Source organism: Xiphophorus couchianus, chromosome 5 (assembly GCF_001444195.1).
Source record: "Xiphophorus couchianus chromosome 5, X_couchianus-1.0, whole genome shotgun sequence".
In the NCBI taxonomy this organism is placed as follows: domain Eukaryota; kingdom Metazoa; phylum Chordata; class Actinopteri; order Cyprinodontiformes; family Poeciliidae; genus Xiphophorus; species Xiphophorus couchianus.
Genome location: NC_040232.1, coordinates 38,744,630 through 38,770,094, shown reverse-complemented (window position 1 = coordinate 38,770,094; position 25,465 = coordinate 38,744,630). Strand labels below are relative to the sequence as shown.

The 25,465-nt window shown below is 39.5% G+C and overlaps 1 protein-coding gene across 1 annotated transcript in view; it reads right to left on the bottom strand.

Moving 5' to 3' along the window:
• The window catches only part of LOC114143896 (collagen alpha-1(XI) chain-like), a 66,189-nt gene extending 43,156 nt beyond the window's left edge, over nucleotides 1–23,033 (bottom strand). Inside the window, exon 1 of the mRNA XM_028016285.1 lies at nucleotides 22,734–23,033. Coding sequence (XP_027872086.1) covers nucleotides 22,734–22,836 — 103 coding nt within the window. The 5' untranslated portion in view covers nucleotides 22,837–23,033. The remainder of the gene's footprint in view (nucleotides 1–22,733) is intronic.
• Between the last annotated feature and the right edge of the window lie 2,432 nt (nucleotides 23,034–25,465).

Sequence of the window (25,465 nt, the reverse complement as noted above, 5' to 3'; positions counted from 1 at the left end):
CAGTCCCTCAGCACGCGTTGGACTTGTTTCACTGGGATCCAAAGATCTTGCTCCTCCAGCTCCTTACGGGTAGGTCGCACGCCTGCATGTCCAAGGGCCTCATGCACGCTCCGCACGACCTCGACCACGTACTCTTCTGGGACCTCCCGTCCTCTGGGAGTACTGTCCCACTTCTCGGTACCGACAAAGACGATCTTCCTTTGTTGGACATAACAGTCCACTTCATCATTCCCACGCCAATGAGCTCCCTCATGCGTGTGTGCTCTTTGATGCTCAACTTCTATCTCCAACTGCATTTTTAGCTCAGCAATCTTTTTCCACAAATCTTTGTGTGCCACGGGCTTGCCCTTTGCAGTCTCGAAACCATTTTCTTCCCAAATGGCCAAGTCCTCTCTAAGGGCCTGAGCACAGTAGTAACTGTCAGTTACTAACCTGGCACTCTTGATTTTCCTTTTCACCAGCTCCAGCAATCCTTCCAGTACTGCCGTTACTTCTCCGGCTTGAGCACTACCGGGAGCTTTTCCTTTCTGACGGCATCTCTCTTTGCCGTCTTGCTTCAGAATAAATCCCCAGTATGCCGACTGGTCGGACCCCTTTCTGGATCCATCGGTGTAGATTGTCCATTCCGGTTGTTCTGGCTTCTCAGATGTCTCTTGCGGTCGTTTCTTACTGGTGGGTTGTGCTGGCCCAATTTCAAGCTCCAGAGCCAGCAGGATGTCTTTAACCATGTCTGCGTCTGTGTGATGATGTCAGCTGCTGGTGTTTGTTCCTCTGTTGCCGGATGTCTTCTCGATGGCTGCAGTGGAGGACGCGGTGTGCTTGCTCATCCATCGTCGGCTGATGACACCTTTCTCCGTCTCCTCTGCATGGTTGCTGGCTGGTCTGGTCAGCATTACATCACGAACCACTCCAGCAAGAGTGAGCCAGCTTTCCTTTGTCAGGGGTTGATGTTTCAGTTCCTCATTCTTGGAACCAACTTCCCCACTTGCTTCAGGTCTGAGTCACAGTAGCTGTGTAGAAGCTGATGCAGTTCTGTTGAGGTCTCCTCCTTTTCCAAACGATCTGGACGACCGGCTTCCTCCGGTTTCTTCCCCAGATTTTCCTCCTCGAAGTGATCATCCATCACTCCGTCTCTCTGTCGGTTCGAGTTGTCTATCCCCCAAAGCCTCTCTTTAGCCTTCGAGCAGGGATGGGTCTAGACTATGTTGGCTACTAGCTTCACTGTCTGGATCCGGTCATTTATCCTCAGTAGAAGCCTTCCCTCACCTGTATGCTATACAGTTACTGCAAGGGTTGTGACTGACGGCCTTATCAGTCACCGTTAACTCTATTCCCTAAGAGTTAACCATCCAAGTGAGCTATTCAGAATCACACATCTGTTTTTACTGACTTGGTTTATGGGGCCCTCCTACTCCGTTGGATTGAGCCCCACGTTGGGCGCCACTTGTTGTTGCGCAACACCCCCCCCCCTCCTTTCTGTCTCTACTCTCTCACTCTCGTACTTCCTCTTCTGAGAGGGGAGATGTGCTACCAGCTCTCCGTCTAACGGGTCCGTTGAGTTTCCTAAATCTGCTGGGATTTACCCTGTCCAGAACCGAAGTAAACTCTGTTTAAGCTGGTTTCGAGAAACGATTCGCCTGGTTATCTGACGGCCTACATCCAGGTGTCCCACCCTTCTTCCCCCTGTGAATTAGCCAGACTGAGCAGCCTACAGCCAACTAGTTTCACAGAGCACACCTGTTAACGGTCGCTCGTTCTCTATTTTGCAACTTGCATTTGTTATTGAACCAGGTAGGTTTTAGTGACTCGGGCGAGTCCCAAGGATGAGGTTTTAAATATGGGCTACCAGCAACCTAAAAACATTTTCCACCTCTTCCTCTCCAGAATCAAACATCACAGCTATTTTACAACCATCAAAGAACTTTAAGGTGACTCATTAACTGAATGTCCACAACATCTTTTAGATTTTCTTTATGCTAAATATTTTATTAGTAAGGCATTTTTGCAAGGGTCAGTACAGCTTAATTCAGTAGCAGAAATAATCAAATAAGTAAAATCAATCATCTAGTCTATCTTTCCCTACTGCTGACACTGAGAACTAAAAAAGGGAACCTTTGAGAGAGACGGACGGAGTTTGGCGTTTCGAACCCCAGACCTGGCTTGATGATGAAGAAGGTGTGGCAGCAGGAGGAAGATGTTGATCGATGAAGGCCAGGATCTCCGCAGGTCTGATGAGCCTCCTCTCCGCATGGATGCTGAGGTCACACAGGACTTGGTGCTGGCAGGAAAAAAGGCACCAGTTCTTCTTCCTTGTCTTTGTCTTCATCTTTGTCTTTGGGGTCAGAACCCAGCCGATGAGAGAAGTGCGATTCGAAGCCACAGATTGTGGGCCAGACGGGTTGGTCTCCATGTGCAGGACAGTCTCCGGCTCCGTGGCCCCGGCTCTTCTTCAGCTGCAGAGTTTTTTGTCCATCTCGATCTTGGCTCGAAGCTGCCCGGAGGATCCAACAAAAGGTTCCTCTTTTGCACCCACCTTATATAGGGTTTATCTGTCTGCTTAGACAGATGATCTCATATCCGTCACTGTCTTAAGAGACATCATGTCATGATGTCTGTGCCAATGTCTCAGGGCTGCTCAACCTCCTGTTTCCTTATAAGGTGCTGATCATCTCTGCTCTCCTGTTAGTTCCCCTTTTTCCCTTCCTGTCACCTTTCACCTACCATCTACCTCCAACATATCAGTGATGTTTAATTGCAGTTTTACAACCTTTTACACCATTTCAAGTTCAATGTCAAAATCACATTTATATCACATTTATTTTCTTTAGCTTCTCTGATTTAGCATTCATTTATAATTTTATAACTATAACTTATTAATTATATTTATTATAATCTTAATGTGAGTTATTACAGATGTTTTTCTGAAAAGAAACCAAGAATAATACATGATTCTAATTATTTACTACTAAAGTTACAGTTACTTGTTTTTCTTGTAAGTGTTCTCACAAATGTAAGTGTAAGTATTATTACAATTAAACCAATATTAATATAAGTATTTTACTTTGAATCTTATCCAATTACTAATAATGTTTAGATTTCATTCTTTAAAACTTTCATGCTTTAAACTAAGAAATAGTCTCAGCTATTTTTATAAATCTGCAGGCTGGAAACTTCCTCTTTTTCCAGGAAACCTGCTTTTCCTGTTTAATGAATCTCTCTGACTGACTATGATTTCTTATGATTAGATAGAAAAAAGTAGAATTAAAGCAAAGTTTGCATGAGACAAAAACAACACACACAACTAGATTTATTTTATTGACACTTAAGTCTAATGTTGGGCCTTGATGTCACTTGAGTGATTCATTTTAAAGATAACTTTATTTATTATTACTGTTAAACTAACTTTATTGACACTTAAGTCTACTGCTGGGCCTTGATGTCACTTGAGTGATTCATTTTAAAGATAACTTTATTTATTATTACTGTTAAACTAAAATCTCCAGCATGGGGAAGTGGGATGAGCTCGGATTTTCTTGACAACATCTATCAGCTAATAGAGTCATCATCAGCCTGGAATCATATCATTAGCAGTTATCATTGATGCAGTAAAATTTTTTCGGTGAGTCTTGTGACTTTATAAGCTGATAAACAACTATTGGAATTTGAATTATTTGCTCAGAGTTTTGTGCTCAGCCTGTTGAACACAGTTCTCCAGCTACAGTTCTCATAGACGACAAAAATCTCAGATTTTCACGTCTCTCCCTTATTAAGACCATTTTTTTCCCACTACGTTACTTGACACCTCTTAGATTATCTGTCTTCTTTTAACAATAACTGCAATTTACAGCAAATCAAACTAAATCCGATGTAGTTTTGATCTGCTTAACAGCATTCTTTTAAATTTAACAAAAAGTGTGCACCCCACTGCAGCGCCGCTGATTTAAGTGATTGTATTACCTTAGCATGCCTGCAAACCTTTTATCACCAATTGATTCCACAACGATGACCTCTCCATATCCTACATTTAGTCGGGAACGACTTAAACACGTAGCATTTATTCATCACTTTGTGTTGACCTACCACATGAGATCCAATAAATTACATTCATGTTTGCAAAATGTAAAACAAAAACAAGTTCAGTTGGTGTGAATGTTGTAAAACACTATCACAAAGGCAAAAATCAGAGTCGCAGAAAAACATTTTAAAGCAAATGAACGTATGGAGAACTTTCACTTTGATAAGAAGTAATAACAAAAATATGCATTGCAGGTATTAATATAACCAGATGTAAAGGCCTTTTGTTACAGATATAACTTTTCTCCACAGTAGATCCTGGCATGCACACATGCCAGGCACACTACTTCTAATTTCCTTGCAGTTTTTTACTGAACGTGAACGGCTGCTGACATCTGAATACACTAGAAGGCAAGACAAGACATGGGCCCCTTTTTTCTATATATGTACAATAAAAACTTTGGGCTGCCTTTGTTGCTCATTGATAAAATAAAAAATAGGCTTAAAGCAACTTCCATGTAATGTACACAAGTAAATACTGTATGTTTTGGTCATGTGCATCAAATAAGGCATTCTGGTCTTTGTCAGCTGCTGCTGTTGTCCTGAGGCTCTGCAGGGTTGTGTGAGCGGATTATGATCAACATGCACACACATGCATAGTATGTTGTGAGTCTCAACTAAAAGTAGAAAAACTGTCTTTTGGAGGGGAAAAAAACATACAGATTTTCCTTTGTGGGACTGGATGAGTCACTATCTAAACATGACATATAAAGCTAAGTAATGTGTGATAAATGTAGCTAAAACACTGATGTAACATATTTAACAAAATGAACATATCTGAAATGTATCCTCAGTAGTAAATTAGTATTCCACACTCTGTTGGTCCTTTTCTCTCTCTGCTGTCTGTAAAAATGTGGTGTAAGTCCATGAGGTGCATCACAGTAATCAGCATAAAGTCTTCATTTTAACAATTTTGGCTCTAGTATCGATGTGGGTCTGATTGAGAGAGAACAAAACAAAAATACTGTATTTTGTAGACCTGATATTTATCTAAGACAGTTATAGACAGACTGGTTTCTTGAAAAGTTGCTCTGTCACCTTTTGGAAAATGTTTTAACCATTTTAGCTTAAAGTTTTTATTGCATTGTACTGTATTCTCTTGAATTGCATCAGGAAAATACTACAAAATTAAATTTGCATTCTCTAGATGTTTGCATTCATAATCAAATATTGCAACTAAACCTTTAATACTGTAGGTAGAGAAAACATGTCACGTTTTTAGTGCATAGTAAACAGGAGTGCATCAGTTAAAGGGAGTACATGGAATAATTTATGGATTATGGGATATAACATACATATTTTTTTGCAAATTTCCCCGTATGTTTTTAACATGATGTCACACAGAGTAGCAGCATGTTTGTGGTCTAAAATATATCCACAAGTGAGCCTGGAATTGAAGTAATTCAAATGTTGACATATTATATCATCCTTGAAATTTTCTCAAACAGTTTGATGACAAAGCATTATTATGTAAAATCTTGAATTTGAAGAAGGTTGTTTGGGTCACAGCCATGGAGGTCTGAACTGAAAACACTTGAAACCAGATATTTACATACACTGAATAAAAAGACACAAACATTTTTTTCTCACTCATTGAAGTTAAATCAGACCGAACATTTTTTTTTAATTTTTTCTCAGTTAGAATTACCAAAAATTATTTCTATTTGCTAAATGCTAGAAAACTTAAGGATGACATTTCTTTTTAGAATTTTTTTTGTAAGTTTTCTCAAACTCTAAAGTGTACATACATTTGGTCAGAATCAGAGTTAACTGTCTATCAGACTGTGTAATTGGGTCAAAACCTTTGGGGTTTTTTCCACAAGTTTCTCACGGCAGTTTGCTGGAGTTCTGGTCCATTCCTGACAGAACCGGTGGGACTGAGTCCATTTTGTAGGCCGCCTCACTCACACACACCTGTTCACGCCAACCTAGGGTGACCAGACGTCCTCTTTTTCCCGGACATGTCCTACTTTTCAGACCTAAAAAGATGTCCGGGGGGAATTTCAAAATCGTCCGGGATTTTGGTCAACTGCCTCAAAACACATTACATAGCTTACAGTGCATTGTAGGGCACTGCGCACGGCGCTGCGTGTCACGTAATCACTGAGCACCCCCCCCCCCCCGCCCCCCCGGCCAGCACCCCCCCGCTCTAAGGTGTTCTGGTTTCCCCAACAACCCCCCACCCCTCCGCTGCAGGTTCTTCTGGCTTTCCCAGAACCCCCCCCCCCCGCTGCACGTTGTCCGGGTTTTCCCAAAGTAAAATATGGTCACCCTACGCCAACCCACAACTTCTTCATAAGACGGGGATCAGGACTTAGTCATGGCCACACCAAAAGTTACTTTGTAACCACTTTGGCAGGATGCTTACGGTTATTTTCCATTTGAAGACCTTATGGCCTTATTGAACTAATTAATAGTTATTTATAGCCAAACCAAACCTATTCTCTTGCACAAAATTGGTGTAAACAACTCTGACAATGTGCTAAGGAAGAGCAGCTTTTCTTGGTGAATTGACTCAGTTTTATTGCTTTTTGGTAGTTCGTTTTTATATCCTTCCTTGATACGTATTCCACGTTCTCTGCGCTCACAGCTGGATTGCTTTAAATTTTAGAATTCTGGGGATTTTTATTTTCAGATTTACAAGTTGTATCAATACACAATGGCTCCTTTCCCCATAGAGGACTGCGACAAACACCTCCAGAAAATAGAAGTGAGGGAAATCAACAATTATCCAAATCAAGTGAATGTGGAAATGAATGCCGGATCTGAAAATCTCAACCTTACCAATGAGTCGAAACAATGGAAGGTCTAACAGAGCTCCTCAGCACCTCGACAAACAGTTCTCCCTGGAACTCCCCGGTGCAAAGCCGAAGAATAAATCCATCCTTTAGTTCAGGGAAGGTGGTTAACAGGAAAAATGCTGCACTTAGACTTGAAATGTCCATTCAGGACATTTCATCCCAGCGCTGCGTGTCCCAAGGCCGAAACATCATCAGTGACCCCTGTCAAGAAAACTGGTAGGGGGTTTGAGATCTATCCAGGTACACGCAGAAACAGGTGCATGAAAGCCTGAGAGAAATAAAGCAATCTTGTGTTTTGATTTATAATGATTGAATGTTTTGATTTATAATGATTAAGTTGGACATGTATGAATACAATAGGTAAAATGACTGTGTGTAAGTAATCACTGAATGATTCTGAAGTGTACGAATCATGATCGGTAATGACATAACAACAATGAAATGATTGGGGGTTGATGATTTACAATAAGTGAAAGAGGTGACCAATGCTTATGATTAATGCTTAATGGAAATCAGCACATAGTTTTTAATATTTGACTGTGTTTAAAAGTTAATCAGAGAAAAGCACATAGTTTTTAATGTTAAAAGGAAATTTTAATGTTAAAAGGAAGAGGGGAAAAAGGAGAAGGGGAACTTGTGAGTTCCTGCTGTCGCAAGCAGTTCTGAACAGATGGCCAGACGCACAGGATGGGTGGAGCGGTATGGTTGGCTAAGATCAACACGCTGAGGGAAGGACGGGACTTTCCGTCCCAGCCAGCAGACAGGAGGGGCCGACGGGGGTTTCCGTGAAATCAGCAGATGTTCAGGAAACCACGTAAACTAACACTCCCCATACACATACATGGCAGAGAACTGTATAAAGGCAGACGGAAAAGGAGAAGTTCTTGTTCTTTGTCTGCGGCACCGAAGTAGAGCTAACACGAAGAAGCAGATCAAGGAAACAACAGCGGACCACACCCTGGAGCCACGGGAAAAGCTGAAGCTTCGTGCCGCCAAAGGGAGACAAGTTCCAATCATCCAACCCGGGTTCCTGATTCGATCGTCGGTCTTACCTCAACCCAAACATTGCAACAGACTTGGAGAAAAGACAAAGGTTCCGGAGGGATAAAGAGTTGGGTTTTCAAAAGCAATTGAGCCCTCTCTACTTTGCTTCTATTCTAAAGAGGATTTTTCCACACAAAGGACAAAGATTCAGACCAAGGTTCTTGGACGTTCCTGTTGCTAAAGATCCACCACAAACTGGGTATGAGTTGAACTTGCTTCCTAAAAAGCTATCTCAGAATCTGCGACATAGGTTAGGGAAAAGAGACAGTAGGGTATGATTATACATGTTGATTTTATTACACTGCTCTTGAATTATATACAATTGATTATTGATTTGTATGTCACATATCCCTGCTTAAGCTTGCTTAATAAATTCATACTCTAAAATTCTAATGAGGTTGGTGGACATTGGAATTAATTGAGTCATTTATTCATTTTTCAGTTCTTTTAATAAGGGTAAAACTAATGTACAAGGTTCTAGTAAAGAGGGGGCTTCATGATTTCCTTTGGCGAGAGTAAAATAATGACCCAGGGACTTACATCCAAGTCACTAAATCTAGTCTAGTCGGTTCCAAGAGCTAGTTATATTTTAGAAAGCGAGCTACCGTTAACAGAAGTGGTTATTGGAATTATGCAGCTGTGAGGGCTACTCAGCTGATTGTTTCTTAACTGAAAAGGGTCGTAACTTCTGGATTGGAGGTAGTTAGAGCTAGACGAATCGCTTTCGACACCAGTTTAAATAGATTATCTCTTATAGATCTCTTTTAGGGTAATACCCAGGTCTTAGAGATTTTCCGGACCTGTTAGACAGAGAACTGGTCAGTAGTCAGCCCCGGAGGGTTGTGACGAAGTGGGCGGGGCTAGCTATTGCAGGATAACGGACACCCCTCACACCCCCACCATGGACTGTTCTCCCTGCTGCCCTCTGGAAAGAGGTTCCGCAGCATCCGGTGCAGGTCCACCAGGTTCTGAAACAGCTTTTTCCCACTTGCCATCAGACTGCTGAACTCTTAACTGGACTGCACTTAAAATCTGGTCTCCACTTTATACCTTGCACATGTACAGAGCTAAATAACTTCCTTTTTACTGTCAGTCCTGCACTTTATATTTTATATTTAGATTTATATTCATATTTTATACTGTATTTTATTTTATTCTGGAGTAACCTCACAACATTGGAAGCTCAAAACACTGTCCTGAGCCGTATGCAACGAAATTTCGTTCTGTATACACCCTGTGCATGCAAAATGACAATAAAGTCAGTCTAAGTCTAAGTCTAAGTCTAAAAATATACTGATTAATGTGTTTCCAATCAAGGAGAAAGCATCAGCGAACTGTGGTCAAAACAAGTCATAACACAAATCCAACTGGAAGGACAGGAAATACTTTTTTTAAAAAACAGATTTGCTGTTCTTCTATACGAATATGAGTCCCTGAAGGACAGCTCAATTTAAAACAAGAGACATGGGGCAAAATCAAACTCTAAGCACTATTAATATAAATAAATCCAGAAGGAGCTAGATAAGACAGAGAGCTGGTCGTTTTTGATGGCACAGTAAATAGAATTTCAGTCACAAAACATACCAGAGTACTTAGTGTTGCCAATGATATGATGCCTGAGATCTAAGAGAGATAAAATGCTTATGTCACACTATAATAAAATTATGAATGAGCATCCAACAGGAAACCTTTTCATACACACAGGATCCCTGCATGTTGCTAAACAGCAAAATCTGAAATCCTGACAGGATTTTATCCACCTGCTGAACAAAGTTCAAGATCTGAATATCAAAGCATTTCTCAGCGTACAGTTCAGAATGAAGACAAAACATTCAGCAGACCTTTCTGATCAATAATTCAGCGAAATTTATCAATAACTCAAACATTTCTTGGGAACATAAGCATAGCTTTAAGGCAGATTGATTTTTGACTAAATGAATCTGGAAGACAACTTTTGACATCAAACATATTTTATTCTGAACAGCAAAATAGAAGCTCTGCCAAGAGTCAATGCCTTCTAATATTTTGTAAGTTAGAGCATAAACTCTCTTTTATGTATGACACATAAGACAAAGAGGGCATTGCTAGCTTATTTGATGATTCACTGAAGTGTAAAAATGTATTCCTGGGGAAATCTTTTGCATGTCTGTCCAGGTAAAGGACCCCACCAGAGTCAAGTTTCTAAACATGTGTAAGCTGCACAAATATAAACCAAACTTCTTCAATAATTTTAATGACCTTCCATCTATGGTTGGGGTTTATTATGGGTGTTTCATTGTTGTAGAAGACCTCAACACCTGTGATGATAACCCTAAAAACAGGGGGGCAAAATAACTATGTGATTTAAAATTTTGGTTTGACTCAACATGTTAAACAGCCAACACACAAAAGGGAACATACTCTGGATTTGATCATCTGCAAGGTCTTAATATTTCTAAGTGACATCAGTCTGTAACTGATGTCACCCTAGCTCAGATTATAACATACGTTTAGTTACACTAATTATGCAAATAATACAAAACTCACAATGTCACCTGGTGAGTTTGAACATATTCACGTACTGAACCAGTGCATGGATGTGCCATACCTTTCTTCACTTGACTAGAAACAAAACTGAAGAAATTATTTTTGGACATAAAGATCAAAATCCAGCTCAGAGGAATAAATCCCAGATGGAGAACTGAATAAAAAATTATTCCAACATTATTCCAACACTTCATTACTTTCCTTTATTTGGCCACTGCAAAGTAGTGGTTCTTGTTTGTTTATTGTTTTATATTTTCGTCATGTAAAGCACTTTGATCTGCCTTTCTACTGAAATGTGCTGCACAAATACACTTACTTGCTTTAAAATTCTGTCTCATTGTTCATGCATTCTTTAAACTGAAATAATTTTAACTTACTTTTAGGCAAGTTTTAGGTAACTTACCTAAAATCTAAAACAGGACAGGTTTGCAGGTCTGACTTAGTGTTCCACAATGAGAAACAAAAGTCCATTGTAGTCATCGAGTTTCAGCTTAATGTCATAACCTCATATGATAAATGCATTGAAACATTTGAAACACGTTGAGCATCAAACTATTTTCCATCACTTAAAATATATCTTAATACATAAGGTAAATTTGGGAAAAGTGCAATTTTCTTATGTAAAAGTTAGTTTAGAAATATAAATAAAAAGGAAGACAATAAAATTGATGAATCTGTATAAGAGCAAAACAATAGATTGTGTAGATTACAACCCTGATTTAGCAGCCTGTGAATATTTTATTAATCCTTTATGACTTTATTTTATCATGTCACTGACTCCAAACTATTCGTGAACAGAGAATCCATTGATTGCCAACAGAAGTGTTTGCCGTCCTTCTATACACCACAGCATTACGCCATGCGCCAGGCCAGCAAAACCTGAGAACTTTTCATGTATTTGGTTTGGTAGCGAACAACATTACCAAACCTGAACCTCAACTCTTGTGTTGGTAGAAAATCTGACTAAATCAGGGATGCAGATAGACACACAGACCAAACAGGCGCGGGATTAAAAGACAACAGAGATTGTCTGGAAACCAGATGTGTCTGCGTATACATGTCGGGGTGTGTGTGTGCGTGTGCATGCGTGTGGGGGTGTACGTATTTGTGTTGTGTGACTGAACACCAGGTGAGACTCTTTATTGTGTGCATGTGTTGGTGTATATTGTAGATGTGTGTTTTTAATTAGCCATTCATTATCTCAGTAATGGCAGGGAATGCATTAACATAGTTTGCTGCAGAAACAGGAATCTGGGCTGACTGAGCCTCCCACACCGACTGCACCAAAACATCAAATCACCCAAAACAGGTTTTAAGACTCCGAAAATGCTTGTGGCAGCAGCCTGGCACTGCCATGATTTGTCATCTTCTTTCCCTGCAGCTTGCTTCAGATATTCCTCTGAATAACTTGACTTGATTCCACTCCAAGACCACCAATGATAAAAACCAGATGGATTGCAATATACAAAGGAAAGACATAGAGAACAGCAATGAATGAAATAAAGGGACCACATGCTTCATTTTCCCTTCTCTTAGATGGATTTGATCAGAGATATATATACTGAATTGTCAAACATGTGAATTTTCCCTGAATCAGTTTTCAATTATGGAGTTAGAAAGAAGGATGGACCAGACGGAGAACAATACAGTTATCTTAAAAGATTAGAGGAGTCTGAGCAACAATCATTGCTCACTTCTAATGCAAGCTTTTCAGTTTGAGTCATCGAAAATGCAGGGTTTCTTTGGCCGGGCTTCCTTCAAAGACTGCATCAATATTTATCCATCACAGGATTCAGCACCAGGTGGCTCTGGCCTCTGTTATTCTTGGATGTTCCATCTCATGGTGGTTTTGATTTTTAGAGAACAAAGAGTGAACATTTGAAAAATTTGTAGCGTTCAAGCTCTATAAACATTGTCTTTGCCTTGAAGCCTACCAAGGTTTCCCAAAAACTAACATAAACAGAGAGGACTTAATTTATTCATAACCTGATGTCTTGATTAATGTTCACAGGCTGCCACAGTTTTACAAGCTCAAAAGAAATGAGCTTTTTTATTGGATTATTAAAAATCTGGTACTCAAAGATTTAGCAGTTCATCAGGCCATAGCTTTGTTCATGCCTATGGGTGAACAGTAAGGTGAAGATATCTCCAGATTGTTTATGGTACAGTCAAAATCACTATTTTATCACAATTTACACATTTAAAAGCATAACTCTCCAGTAACATATGCTAAGTGCTACTTGCATCCAGTAAGACCAAAAATTTGCCTAAGATTTCAAGCATAAACTTTTTGTGAACTGAAAACGTTTTTTTGGTCTGGCTGATCTTCATGTGGGAAATGTTTAAGTGTCTTTTGGTGTTGAGTCCTTAAACATACAGCGGCGTTGTTGTCAGTTGCTATGGCAACAAGCCTGTGTGTAGCAGCCAACACACAGCGAGAAAAAAAGTGGTTTTAAGTTGTTCTTCAACGGCTTTACAGCGTTATTTTCCACTTTGCTTTGGCGCACTGAACTAAATTAATAATATCAGCATCTCTAGGTTTCATTTAGTTAATGGAATGACTTTACCACAGCAGCATAGCTACTGATGGTTTGTAAAATAATTGTTTTTTTGACCTCCAGTAACATTCAAGAGAGTCCATATATCGTTTGACAGATTGTATTTTTATTTATATTTGCAAATCTTAATTAGCCAAAAGCTAATTTGGCCTTAGTCCAAATTCTTCAAAATTCACACTGAACTGTTTCTTTTTACTATTTTTCTTCCTTTTCATTATTCCTTTAATTTAAACTTATTAATTTAGTTGACTGTTCCAAGCAGCTTGTTTGCTGAGAAAATTATTTTAACTGCAAGTTGTAGTATTTTTGTTAATAAATCTATAATGACTTTGGCCCATCTGCCTGCTCCGTTTACCTTTAACTCTCCTTCCCTTCAATCAGGCTCATGTCAGCATGTAAACTAAACTCTTCATCTATTTTATAATACCATGCCTCACCACCAGTCATGGTACTAGAACAATAGTTGAGACTGAAAACTATTTGGCTATTTCATGTGGGGTTCCGACTTTGCAATTTTGTTCTAAATGACAAGTTAGTAGTAACATAAAGTTAATGTTAACTTAGGTTTGAGAGCAGGGCCACGCCCAAAACCTCGTAATTTCCCCAAGCAGCCCATTTATACTCACCAACATTTCAGTCTGTTACATTTTATGTAACCGTCAGACTGTCAGATGTCCGTGCTTCTGGAATGACTTGACTCACCACAGCAATCACTATTTGCTCGATTGGATAGAGCTATTCAGCTAGAATAGAGCTATTCTAGATAGAGCAATTCAGCTCTATCCAGAGGTGATCTTCTAACCGATCCAGCTGCTGCTGAAATATCTCCTCCTCCGGTGATGAGACAGACTTCTCGTCGTAAACATCTCGATCTCAGTCTCACACCACCATACCTGCAGTTCAGCATCAATCCAAGGTGATCTCTTCACCTCCAACAACATCCAAGGCCCGTGGCCACGCAGCTCTTAGAAGCAGAAGGCAACTTGCTCCAAACCGCATTGTGGACGTACACTGGTATCTGCACTGCTCCGATTGTTTCCATGTGAATCACATGTTCCAGGAACACAGAACATAATTACTGATGCGCTGTCCCGATTCTCTTTTCAAAGATTCCGACTCTTGGCTCCAGAGTTAGAAACTCATCCAAGTCCAATCCCTCCGTTTTCTTCAATGATCTTCACATAATTCCCCAGTTATTCAACCTCATCAATGCTTCTCAGGAAGCCATTCTTAACAGCCTCACTCCTCAAACGCTGTCAGCCCGTTTGTTACATTGGAACTGATTCAAATCTTTCCATGCAGATAATCAACTGTATTTCCCTTCTGCTGACACCACATCAATCTGTCTCTTTACATACACTCATTCAGTCTTCAAAATATGTCCTTGCACCATCCAGACTTACCTCTCTGGCACTACATTTTTCTTCAAGCTGGTGTCAGGTAACAGCTGTTCATCTATTTCTCGTGGCCATCTACCAGGCTTCTTAAAGGATGTTAAAAGCAGTAACATTCAGCCATCCTCAGTCATTTCATCCTTATGCTGCGCTCCAGATATCCATTTCCCTCCATTTACCAGACATCGGAATTCATGTTTCTGCTACACCTGTTTGGCCTCCTTCAGTACTAAGTACGGCCCGTTTTCATCTATTCATCCATTTCTTTCAGAGATCTCCATTCACAGTCATAAGGATCTCCATTCTTACCAGGAAATTGGAAAAAATGACTAATTTCCTGTGTCTTTTTCAAATAATCTCTGCTGTTGTAACTTATTTCTGAGCCCCTGTGGACCAATCTCAAACTATGTTCACTCCAGACTACCTGCACACACTTCACCTCCAGATCCACTCTTCATCACTGAGTCAAGAAGTCAAGCCACTCGATTCTGGTTCACCAAGCATCTCCGGCAAGTTCTGTGGAGGTCTGGCATTTTACCAGAGTATTTGAGCCATTCCTACTGCATCACAGATCAGACAGTTCACACACTCAGTGGCTCAGTATCTGACCTAGAAATAATTGCTTCTGGAAGAATGGCCAAAATTGTCTACAATAAAATTTTTTTTGAGATTTTGGTCCATATTGATAGGATATAACGGGAATAACAAGCAAGGAGGAACTGAGGTAGGCCAGACCTTTTATTTGAGATTCAGTTAATACTTTATAGAATTCAGGCCATGGGTTTAATTGTCATTTTTACATGGGTTCCATCGCATATAGGAATAAAAGGAAATGAGTTGGCAGACAAATATGCAAAACAAGCTTCAAAAAACAGTTCCATTGAGATACTGATTCCTTTTAGTAAAGAGGAAATAAAATCTATTATAAAACAAAAGGTTAAGGGAAGATGGCAGAAGCAGTGGGAAGAAGAAAGAACTGGTAGATGGCTTTATTGTATTCAAAGGACAGTTGGTGCAATGAGGGCAACAGAAAGAAGTAGGAAAGAAGAAAACATTATATCCAGATTACATTTTGGTCATACAGGTTTAAACAGTACACTATTTAAAATGGGGAAACATCCATCAGGTAATTGTGATCTTTGTCTTCAAGAAGAGACAGTAGAACATGTTTTATTGTTATGTCCAAAGTACTCCGAGGAGAGAAGGAAATTAGAATATAGGCTTCTAAAGAATAAGTTACAGTTAAAAATATCAGATATTTTGGGATATTCTTCTTCCTCTGAATATTTATGTTATTTCATAAAATTTCTTAAGAAAACTAAACTGATAGAAAGGATTTAGTGTTTTTTTTTTTGTTTTGTTTTGTTTTAAGTTGCGTTCTGATCCACACTCCATACCAGTAGGTGGCGGTAATGCACACCATTAAGTTGCTTGCCAACCGCCATTAAAAACAAAAAGAAGAAGAAGAAGAAGGAGGAACTGAGAATGAGTTGTACTGGGGACAAGGAATAGAGGCTAATTAGAAATGGTTTGCAGGTGGGAAGGGAGAGAGCAGAAGGCAGACTGAAGAGAGAGCAATAGAAACTGGCACAGGGGGTGAGCGAGAGCACACAGGGAACTAGGACATAAATCTAACTATAGAATAACTAGACCTAAAAAACATAATTGAACTAGACTGACTAAGAAAGGACTAGACAGAATAAATAATCATAACTAGAATTACTAAGTAGGAAATAAAGTAAAAGTAGAAACAAGGCAGAAACTAAGGAACACAAATAATGACAAAACCCAAAACAAACTAACAATCCTGAAATTCTCCTTCTAACACACCCCAAAGGTCCTCTTTTGGGTGCAGTCTTGAGCCTCTGGAATAAAGCAGGAGTGAGTGACAGATCATCAAACCTTAAATATTAGGTTTGATAATCTGCCAACCTGGAAAATGATCAACTAGAAGGCACATTCTATGCATTGATGCTCTAGGGTCTTCGTAAGACAGCAATTTTATTCATCTTTTGCTAAAGAAACTCTTTAGCAAAGATGTTCACATGTAATATAGATTACATGTGAACATGAACATGTTAGAGATTTAATGTAGGAATGTAGCTAACAAATCAGAGAACTGACATATAAAACCTTTTAGATGTTGTTTTAAAAGAGCTTAACCCTGCACTATGTTTAAAACTCTGCCAATACACTCAATAGGAAAATACTTCACAAAACGCCAGAAGAAAAAAACTACATTTTTTTTTCAGTCATATTAGATAGTCACGGGTTTAAGAAAAGGCATGTGGCACCTTTGACACTTTTTATGGGAAAAACAAGACCCAAAACCAAGATGTCCCAGGAAAGAATGAGTTAATGAGGAACTTAGTTATCACCCTATAACTCGGCTGCAAAAAACGCCTCTAGAAACAGCATTCTGCTGGAGCTGACCTAAAAACCTCACTTCAACAAAACGACTCAAACTATCAGTTCAAAGATCTCTGTCATCAATCACTCCTGCAAGAGATTTTCCTCTCAGCGAGCCAGTGCACCCACTTCATTTCAGATCCTCCAACGTAGGCATATTATGTATGCTGTCTAATTGTTCATTAGGGTAGAAAAGTGCAGTGCCAGCTCTTAGCTAGGCAAGTAGTCTGCTGGTGATACAAGTAACTGACACACAAGGTGCAGAGTATGCAGGTAGAAAAGGCATTTTTGTTCTCGTCTTTAAAAAAATCAGACCTGCTGATAGATGAACAGTTACGAAAGACAAATTACATTTCAGCATGAGGTCATCAGTGATTCACATTAATCTGTCTACAACACACAAAAAACTGCTGGGATATTTTGTTTACCAAACATCTGGGTTTAACCTGCCGGGAAAGAAGTTAAACAAGTTATAACTAAATATTGTTGCCCAGTTAGTTAGGCTATAGAAGGAGTTTCCTCATTCTTCATAAATGATTATTTCTCAACAACCTGATCAGACTTTAGACATATCCATATTCTTGATTTTTTTTTTTTTAATGATTTCTTTTTGTACTGTTTTTTTTTTTTCTTTTAATTGATTTATTCAAAATAAATGTATTCATATTCAACATTCAACCTGCCATGGAATCCTTGTCAGCTGCCATAAAAGTCAGATGCTGCCACTGCCATGATTTGAACTTGCGGTCTGTCAGTCATTGGGTCTATGAGGCTAAAAAAAACACACAGTTCAAGTTGCTCTCGTACATCAATGTTGGAGCATTACCTTGCAGCATTAGCGCAGCTAGCGGTACCCTTCGGCACCCTCCAAGCAACGCTTTAGTTTGTCTTGTTTGCTGAAGAGGATGGGTTTTTTTTCTGGATGTACTCATGCACTCAACAGGTGAGTGCCTGGAGGGTCTGAGTGTTTGTTATTCCTGTCCAGACCGCTATGGCTGGACAGGAACTGACCCTCACATTTGCCGAAATTGACTCATTTATTCTATCAAATTTGATCCAAAAGAGTTTTTTTTTTTTTTAAATAGTTCTATTATTGATTATATGGATATTGATTAGTTATTATTAAAGTAGTCAGCACAAGCTACCTATGTTCAACATTCACAGTTTGACCAGAAAACTATCTAGAGAGTCAGTAGTCAAAGCTGATTATTACAGGTTATTTATTTTACCCCAATGCTGAATTTACACTGCTGGGATTAAAGTTAAGCAGTTCTAACCAAACACTTTGTAAAACATTGTTACACAACTGAGTTCAAGAATGAACTGAAAGGGCTCCTTTTCTATCGTCCACCATGTTCAAGTCAAGTCAAGTTTATTTACAACACATTTCAGCAACAAGGCAGTTTAAACTGCTTTACATTTAATAATTGATACAGTCATCAATTATTAAATAAGCAGTAAATGTTACAGTTTATCAAATGTCATGAATATCATCTAATAGACATCAATTATGTTCATCAGTGTGTCCCTTACTATTAATCAAAGGCAACTCTAAACAGGTACGTTTCTAGCATTGATTTAAATGAACTCAGTTTCAGCTATTTTGCCGTTTGCTCCAGATTTGTGGTTGTGGTTTGTGGTTATGTTTATGCCTCGAGGATCAGGGTTAGGAAACGCCGGTCTAACTATCAATGAATGTGAGGTTGATTGGGCGAATGTAGCTAGAAAAGTGGTTTGCGTTGTCGGTTTGACTACAAAAGTGCCATATAAATTCAATTCTTTTACTGCTGGGCCATCTTTGATCTGGGAAAGGAAAAAAATACTCAAATGTAGCTGCTTTTAACACCACAGTTATGAATAAGCAGTTCTTGATACAATAATCCAGTAATGTAAAGTTTATGACACACCTCACGTCAGATCATGACACGCTTGACCGTAACCTGACCACATTGCTTGAAGGTTTACGATCTGATTTCACACCCGACCAGAATTTCTGAAAGGCAAATGAATGGATGCAGATGGCAGTAAGACTGATATAAAACAGACAATAAAATAAAGACAAGTATAAAAGCTTTTGCCCAGTAACTGAGGAACAAAGAATGAAAATGTCAAAACAAACAAGGTTTTTTTTCTAAAGAATTGTGATTAACACAGACATCTACAGAGCCATTGATTGGTTCACACTCTGAAACTTACCCCAAATGTGACCCCAGGGTAATAACCTACACACACAGAGAGGTGTTTGAACATGTATATATTACTACAGTGCTGTAGCAAAAAGATTCCTTCTGACTTTACTTATTTTGTCACATTTAAATATTTCATATCATTAAGCAAATTCTCATACAGGACAAAGAAAAGCTGAGTGAACATCAAATACAAATGATGACAATTATTTATTTTTTTAAAGGAATAAATTAAATGTCCTTTATGTCTTTTTTCCTTTCCTCTTCACCCTCTATACAACCAACTTCAGAGCTGTTGCACTGAGACTGTCTTTACAGAGGTTCTCAGATGACTCCGCTGTTGTTGGTTCTATCAGTGAGGATGATGAGGTTGAGTACAGGGCTGCTGCAGGTGACTTTGTCACATGGTGTGGGCTGAACCACCTGCAGCTCAATGTGACAAAAAGCAAGGAACTGGTGGATCTGAGGAGGAGGACCAGGATGTTGGTGACCTGTTACCATTCACAGAGTCAGTGTGGACATTGTGGAGAATTATAAATATCTGGAATTCCACGTTGACAATAAACTGGACTGGGTCAAAAACACTGACGCTCCACACAGGAAGAGCCAAAGTCGCCTCAACTTTCTGAGGCAGCTGAGGTCCTTCAACATCTGCTGGCCCTGAGCAAGGTTGCCAGACCATAGTCTGTGGTCTGGCAACCACAGACTATAAGTCTGGTACTGGCATCCTCTATGCTGTGGAGTTAGATTCTCTGGTAGTGATGTCATAGATAAGGATCCTGTTAAGGCGAAGGAGGACAACAAGTCTCATCCTCTTCATGACGTGCTGGCAGGCTACAGGAGCCGCTTCAGCCACGGACTCATTTTAACTAAATGCACCACAGAGCGACACAGGAAATCATTTTTAGCTGTAGACATCAGACTTTTCAATGCCCACATCTGAGCAACTTAAATCTACTTTTCTCTGCACTTATTTATTTATTTATTTATATTCAGTCATATTGAATAACTTACATAACTCTTAGGTATACACATTTATATTATTCATTTTATCTCTTATGGTTATTTGTATTAGTAATATTTAATACCTTGTCAACCAACAAGCAATTTCTCATTGGGATCAATAAAGTGTATTCTATTCTAAATAGTAAATGGTTTATACTTGTACAGTGCTTTATCAATTCCATAGGAACCTAAAGTGCATTACACTACATTCAGTCCTTCACACGTTCACATGCTGATGGTGGTGAGCTACTGGGCAGTAGCCACAGCTGACAGGCCAGGCTGCCATGCACTGGCCCTCTGAGCACCAGCAGCAGGCAAGATGGGCAAAGTATGATTTCACAAGCCTAACCATGGCCTGCCAGAGTAGAGCCAACACATAATTTTAGAAGAGATTGCTGACAACATTGACTAAGCAAAAAGATCTTGGAAATGAACACATCATCTGAAGAAATTAAGAACAGATGAAAAACAAATCCATTAACATTAACTTTGAAAAGAGTTACCAAGGCTTTGAGGCTGCAGCAAACGAGTGAGAACCATTATCCATAAACGGAGAAAACATGGCAGGGTGGTGAACCTTAGTAGACAACATCTGTTTCCCCATTTTGTCATTGACTGCTCACTGGATTTCAGAGTTAGATTTGATTATTCTGTTCTAACACATTCTGAACCATTGTCTCACTGGGAGGAAAACCTCCCCACAGTCATTCAAGTCTTTAGCAGCTTTTTTCTCTTTTTCTTCAAAGACAAACCTGTATTTAGCGCCACACATTTCCCCATAAATGTTGACAAATGTTGACAAGTTCCCCACTGCCATGATGCACAATGTAAATTCATTAGTTATACCCGATTGTACTTAAAAGTATCAGACTAATACTTGATTTTCAAAATCCTTTATAAATGAAAATATGAAGGTGGGTGAATAAAAACGCATGCCAAAATGTAAAGATTTTCATTTGTAAAAGCCTGAAAAATTAATTATTGATTTAATTTCACTTCACAATTAAGCATTTATGTCTTGGTTTAACTACACACATTTTCAATAGAAAAAGTTTTACTTTATTGTGTAAAACTTTAACACATTAAAGTAAAACTTTAATGTGTTTTATTGTAACTGTCTGCAAAGCAAAGCAATAAATCCACAACAGTCCAGTGCATTGTTTTTAGGAAGATTGCCATTGACTCCAGCTACAATGAGAATAAAAAAAATGAAACGAGCAATGATTGTAAACCAGTGGCATCAAAACCAAACTTTAATCCTGACAGTTCTTTACCGTTCATATTTTCATCAAATTTGCCTTTGAGAAGTTATCCAAGGACTAGGCATTGAGATGCATTTAAGATCAACTTTTCCCTAAAGTCTTTATTTTAATTAGGACATTAAAATAAATGATTCCTGAAAATCATCTATCAGTGTTTAAAATGAGGAGCTCACCAATGCCCTCTTTATTAAATCATCAGTGATGCCTCTAACTACTGCAGAATAAAGTCCTCCCCATCTGGTTCCTGTGCAGCTCCAGGCGCTGCAGCAGAAAACAAAGAACTCCAACTGCAGCTCAGCCCACAGCACACTTTGGTTTGCCCGAGTCTGTTCTGCATTACCCAGCTGAGGAGGTTAAATATCCTCAAGTGCTGCAGTATAAAGATACAGCAGCAGGTATGGTAGAACAAGCCCAGACACATAAAAGGCCTGCACCTCTCCAGACTGTCTTGTGCACCAGGCTTTGGAGCCCAGAAATGGGCAGATCAGTGTATAACGTTTTGAAGGAAGCACGACCCGGTGTGATGACATAAACCCTAAAACAAAAGCCTCCTTTACCCTGGAGTGTCATGAAATGCTTAGTGAGGTGGTGAGGAAGAAATGATGATGATGATTTCATGGTAACGAAATCCAAAATCTAGGCAGCACAGATGAGCAGAAGGCTAAGGCTCAAAACTGGCAGCGACTGGTAACTATGGACAAACATAAGACGCAGCAAGAGCGATAGGACAGCTGGACAGGATTAGACAGAAACACAAAGACACAGAGACACAGGTGGGTATAAATACACAGAGGGTAATCAGGAAACGAGACACACCTGGGAACAATCAAGGGTAGACAGGACAACACGGAGACTCAATAGACACAGAAACCTAAAATAAACACAGAAAAACTCAAATCCCCACATGGAGAGCTTTGATTAACTGGAAGATATTCATGATAATCACCTGACCTTAAACAATAAACAAAGCAAAATTAAACAGTGTCTCTCGAATGTATTGTTTATTTGATACAGATAACAAATCAAAGATTATATCCATCTATGGATCAAACCTCCAGAAAAATGCAAAAGAGCTGAAAACACAGAGTTCCTTTAAATCTAGACTAAAAACCCACCTGCTTTTGAGCGATCATAAATGAAACGTTGACCAACATTTTTATGTGTGCCGACGGCATTCGACAAAATGTAATGTTTACTGGTTTACTGTGTGGACTCTTTCATGACTTTGTATTTTTGTGTTTTTATTATGTGAAGCACTTTGAGCTTCCTTGTTGCTGAAATGTGTTAAACAAATAAACTTGATTGGCTGATACTCAAGTGGACTTGTTGCAAAAAATAGACTGGCAGACGGAGAGATCAGGAGAGAAAATAACAGAAACGGGGAACCAGTTACGCTTAATGTATGTCTGACAAGGCAAATTAATTTGGACAAAAAACAGTTTCAGACACACATAAAAGAAACAATCCCACCTACCTGCGTCTGAGATACAGAAGAAAGTGACAATCAGTAGTAGCAGCAGCAGCAGCAGAGGCGGCGACATCCTTGTGCGGCTCTTTATTCTCCATCGTCTCACCATTCTGCAGCGATATTGTTCACTAACAATAACTCTCTCCAGGCGGGACACGTGCGGTGAGACGCTCTGAGCCGCAGCAGTTCAGAAGTGCGTCTGTGTGTGCGCGCGTTCCGACAGCTGGCAGCTGAGAGAGAGCGCGCGCGCATCAAGACAAATGTGGAATTACGTCACATCAACCTCGAACTCATTTTTTGCTGCTCTTGAGAGCATGAAAATAAAAACAAAGTCCAAGAAGGTGTTTTCTCTTTCATACTCACTTTCCCTTCCTCCTTCCACTTGGCCACCCCTCCCTCACTGAGACGTTTTGGACTAGTGGGGCTGGAGGACACAATAATAATTACGAACGGTGTGATTGTTTAAATAATTACTGGGTTGCTTAGATATACTTACTAGACTATAGTAATATCATTAACTCACTTTAGATCAGCAATGGGTAGAGTACCCAAAAATTGTGAACAGGGTGTTACCACCTCAGCATATTTTTTTCTCAAAGGTAAGTAAAATATGGGCATCAGAAACATTACTCAAGTAAGAATTATTTTTTTTAAGTATTTGATCAAATGGCCAAGAACTAAATAACTGATCATAACATTTGAATTATGTTTTAAAAGGATGGAATTAGATAAACAAATTGCAAAATGATGTGTAAAATCTGGGATTATCCATCTGTCCATTTTCTTCCATTTATCCGGGGTCAGATCACCCTGTCTATATGAAAGAGCCCAGAAAAACACACAAACTCACTCCAGCCGCTTGTATCCGCAATCTCATTCTTTCGGTCACTATTCAAAACTTGTGCCCATAAAAGAGGGTACATAGACTGACCAAAAAATTTAACAACACACAGGGACCAAGATAGGAGCCCGAAAGTATGCCCACTCCTTCTTTGCTCCTCACACCATGGTCAACTCAGCAGAGCCTGATCCAAAGTCCCCAGGTTCCACTTCCTCAGTGGAAGATGTGATGGTGGGATTGAGGACGTTTTCGAAGTACTTTGTCCAAGTCATTCTCTATGGCCTCTGTGAACTTCTCCCACATCCTCGTTCTTACCTCATCAACCACCCGAGCTGCATGCCGCTTGGACTGCCAGTACCCATCAGCTGCTTCTGGGATCCCACAGACCAAAAAGACCTGATAGGTCTTTATCTTCAGCTTGACAGTTTCCCTCCCTTCTGGAGCCCACAAGCTGATTCTAGGGTTGCCCCCAAAACAGGCACAGACAACCTTGTAGCCACAACTCCGATAAGTCGCCTCAACAATGGAGGCGGGGAACGTGGCTGACTCTGTGAAGGACATGTTCCACCCACTTAATACAAAATCTGTCTGAAGCATTAACTTTGTAGTTGGTCAGGGGTCGTTTTGAGTCCAACAGTAAATTTGTCCTGTCCTTCTGTGGTAGTTTCATAAATGTACAGTAGATGTACCCATGATGGCAAATGTCAGCTTCACGGTGCATATTTGTAAGTGATACCAGGTCATCCTCAGCCATATACATCAGTAGTCCACACATCAGAAATGTTTAAAGGCTGCTAGTGTCAGAAGTTGTTGTTTGTCTCCAGCAAATGACTGAGGACAGATGGTACAACTGAGTTCCAGTTTCTACAGGAATTTCAAGGACTGGGTCAGGAATCACAGAATATCTTAAATCATCTGGACTGACTGACCATGGGAGTATCAGGGTCAACACATCAGTGACTTTGAAAAAGCATTTTGTCTTCATGTTAGGGTTTCAGGTGTCACAACATTCTGCAATTTCACACATATAACAGTTTAGAAAAGTAGTTGTATTGTACTCTCATTGACAGGATGACAGGACCAAGGTTACAAATAATATGTGAAGACTTCTGACATCGTTCACAATAGTCAGTTGTGTACAGCTCACAGTCTGTTAATGACATATTGGGTCAGATAGTGTAACATATAAAGCAAAAAGACTCCTGGCTTGTCCCAATGTACTACATTATTTATCTTCAGTGTTTCAATTATTTCATTCTGAACTGCAAAGACTTCATCTGGGGGAAAATATCTTCCTGAATGGTGGATTGTTGTAAAGAAAAACCTTGGAAACAATGACGTCTCTGTAAAAAGTCCAGATACTGCGCTACAAACCTTCAGGTAATACTCAAGTTCATAATGCTATGTGTTGTGGCATTCATCCAACAGTTGAAGATTGAGTTGGAAAATTTGCAAAAGTACGTGGTTGGCTCAAGATTAGCATCGACACTGTCAAAATCATCTGTCCTTTTGAATTTCATCTTCTGAGTTTTCTTCTGCTGAAGAGGATTCTCCTCATGATGAATCCTCATAGATTTCTTCAATATTTGTCACAATTTCCTCGCTGTTACAGCTTGGAGTCACATCCAGGTCCATTATGTTTTTGGGAAGACTGGTAAAGACATTTATTTTGTAATATCTGTGTTGGCAAAGAGTTAAGTGTGGTTGTAAATGTAACTCACTCAAACTGTGAGCAAGCAAACACATCCAGGTCCATTTGGTCATGAGGAACATTGACACTTTCAAAAGCAACAAAGTTTTCTGATGCCTTTACTGTCAAATCCATAGTTGTGGTTTTGATGGTAACTTTCTCATCCTTAGAGGAATCTTCCATGTCCTTTTGGTCTTCAGGTTTCAA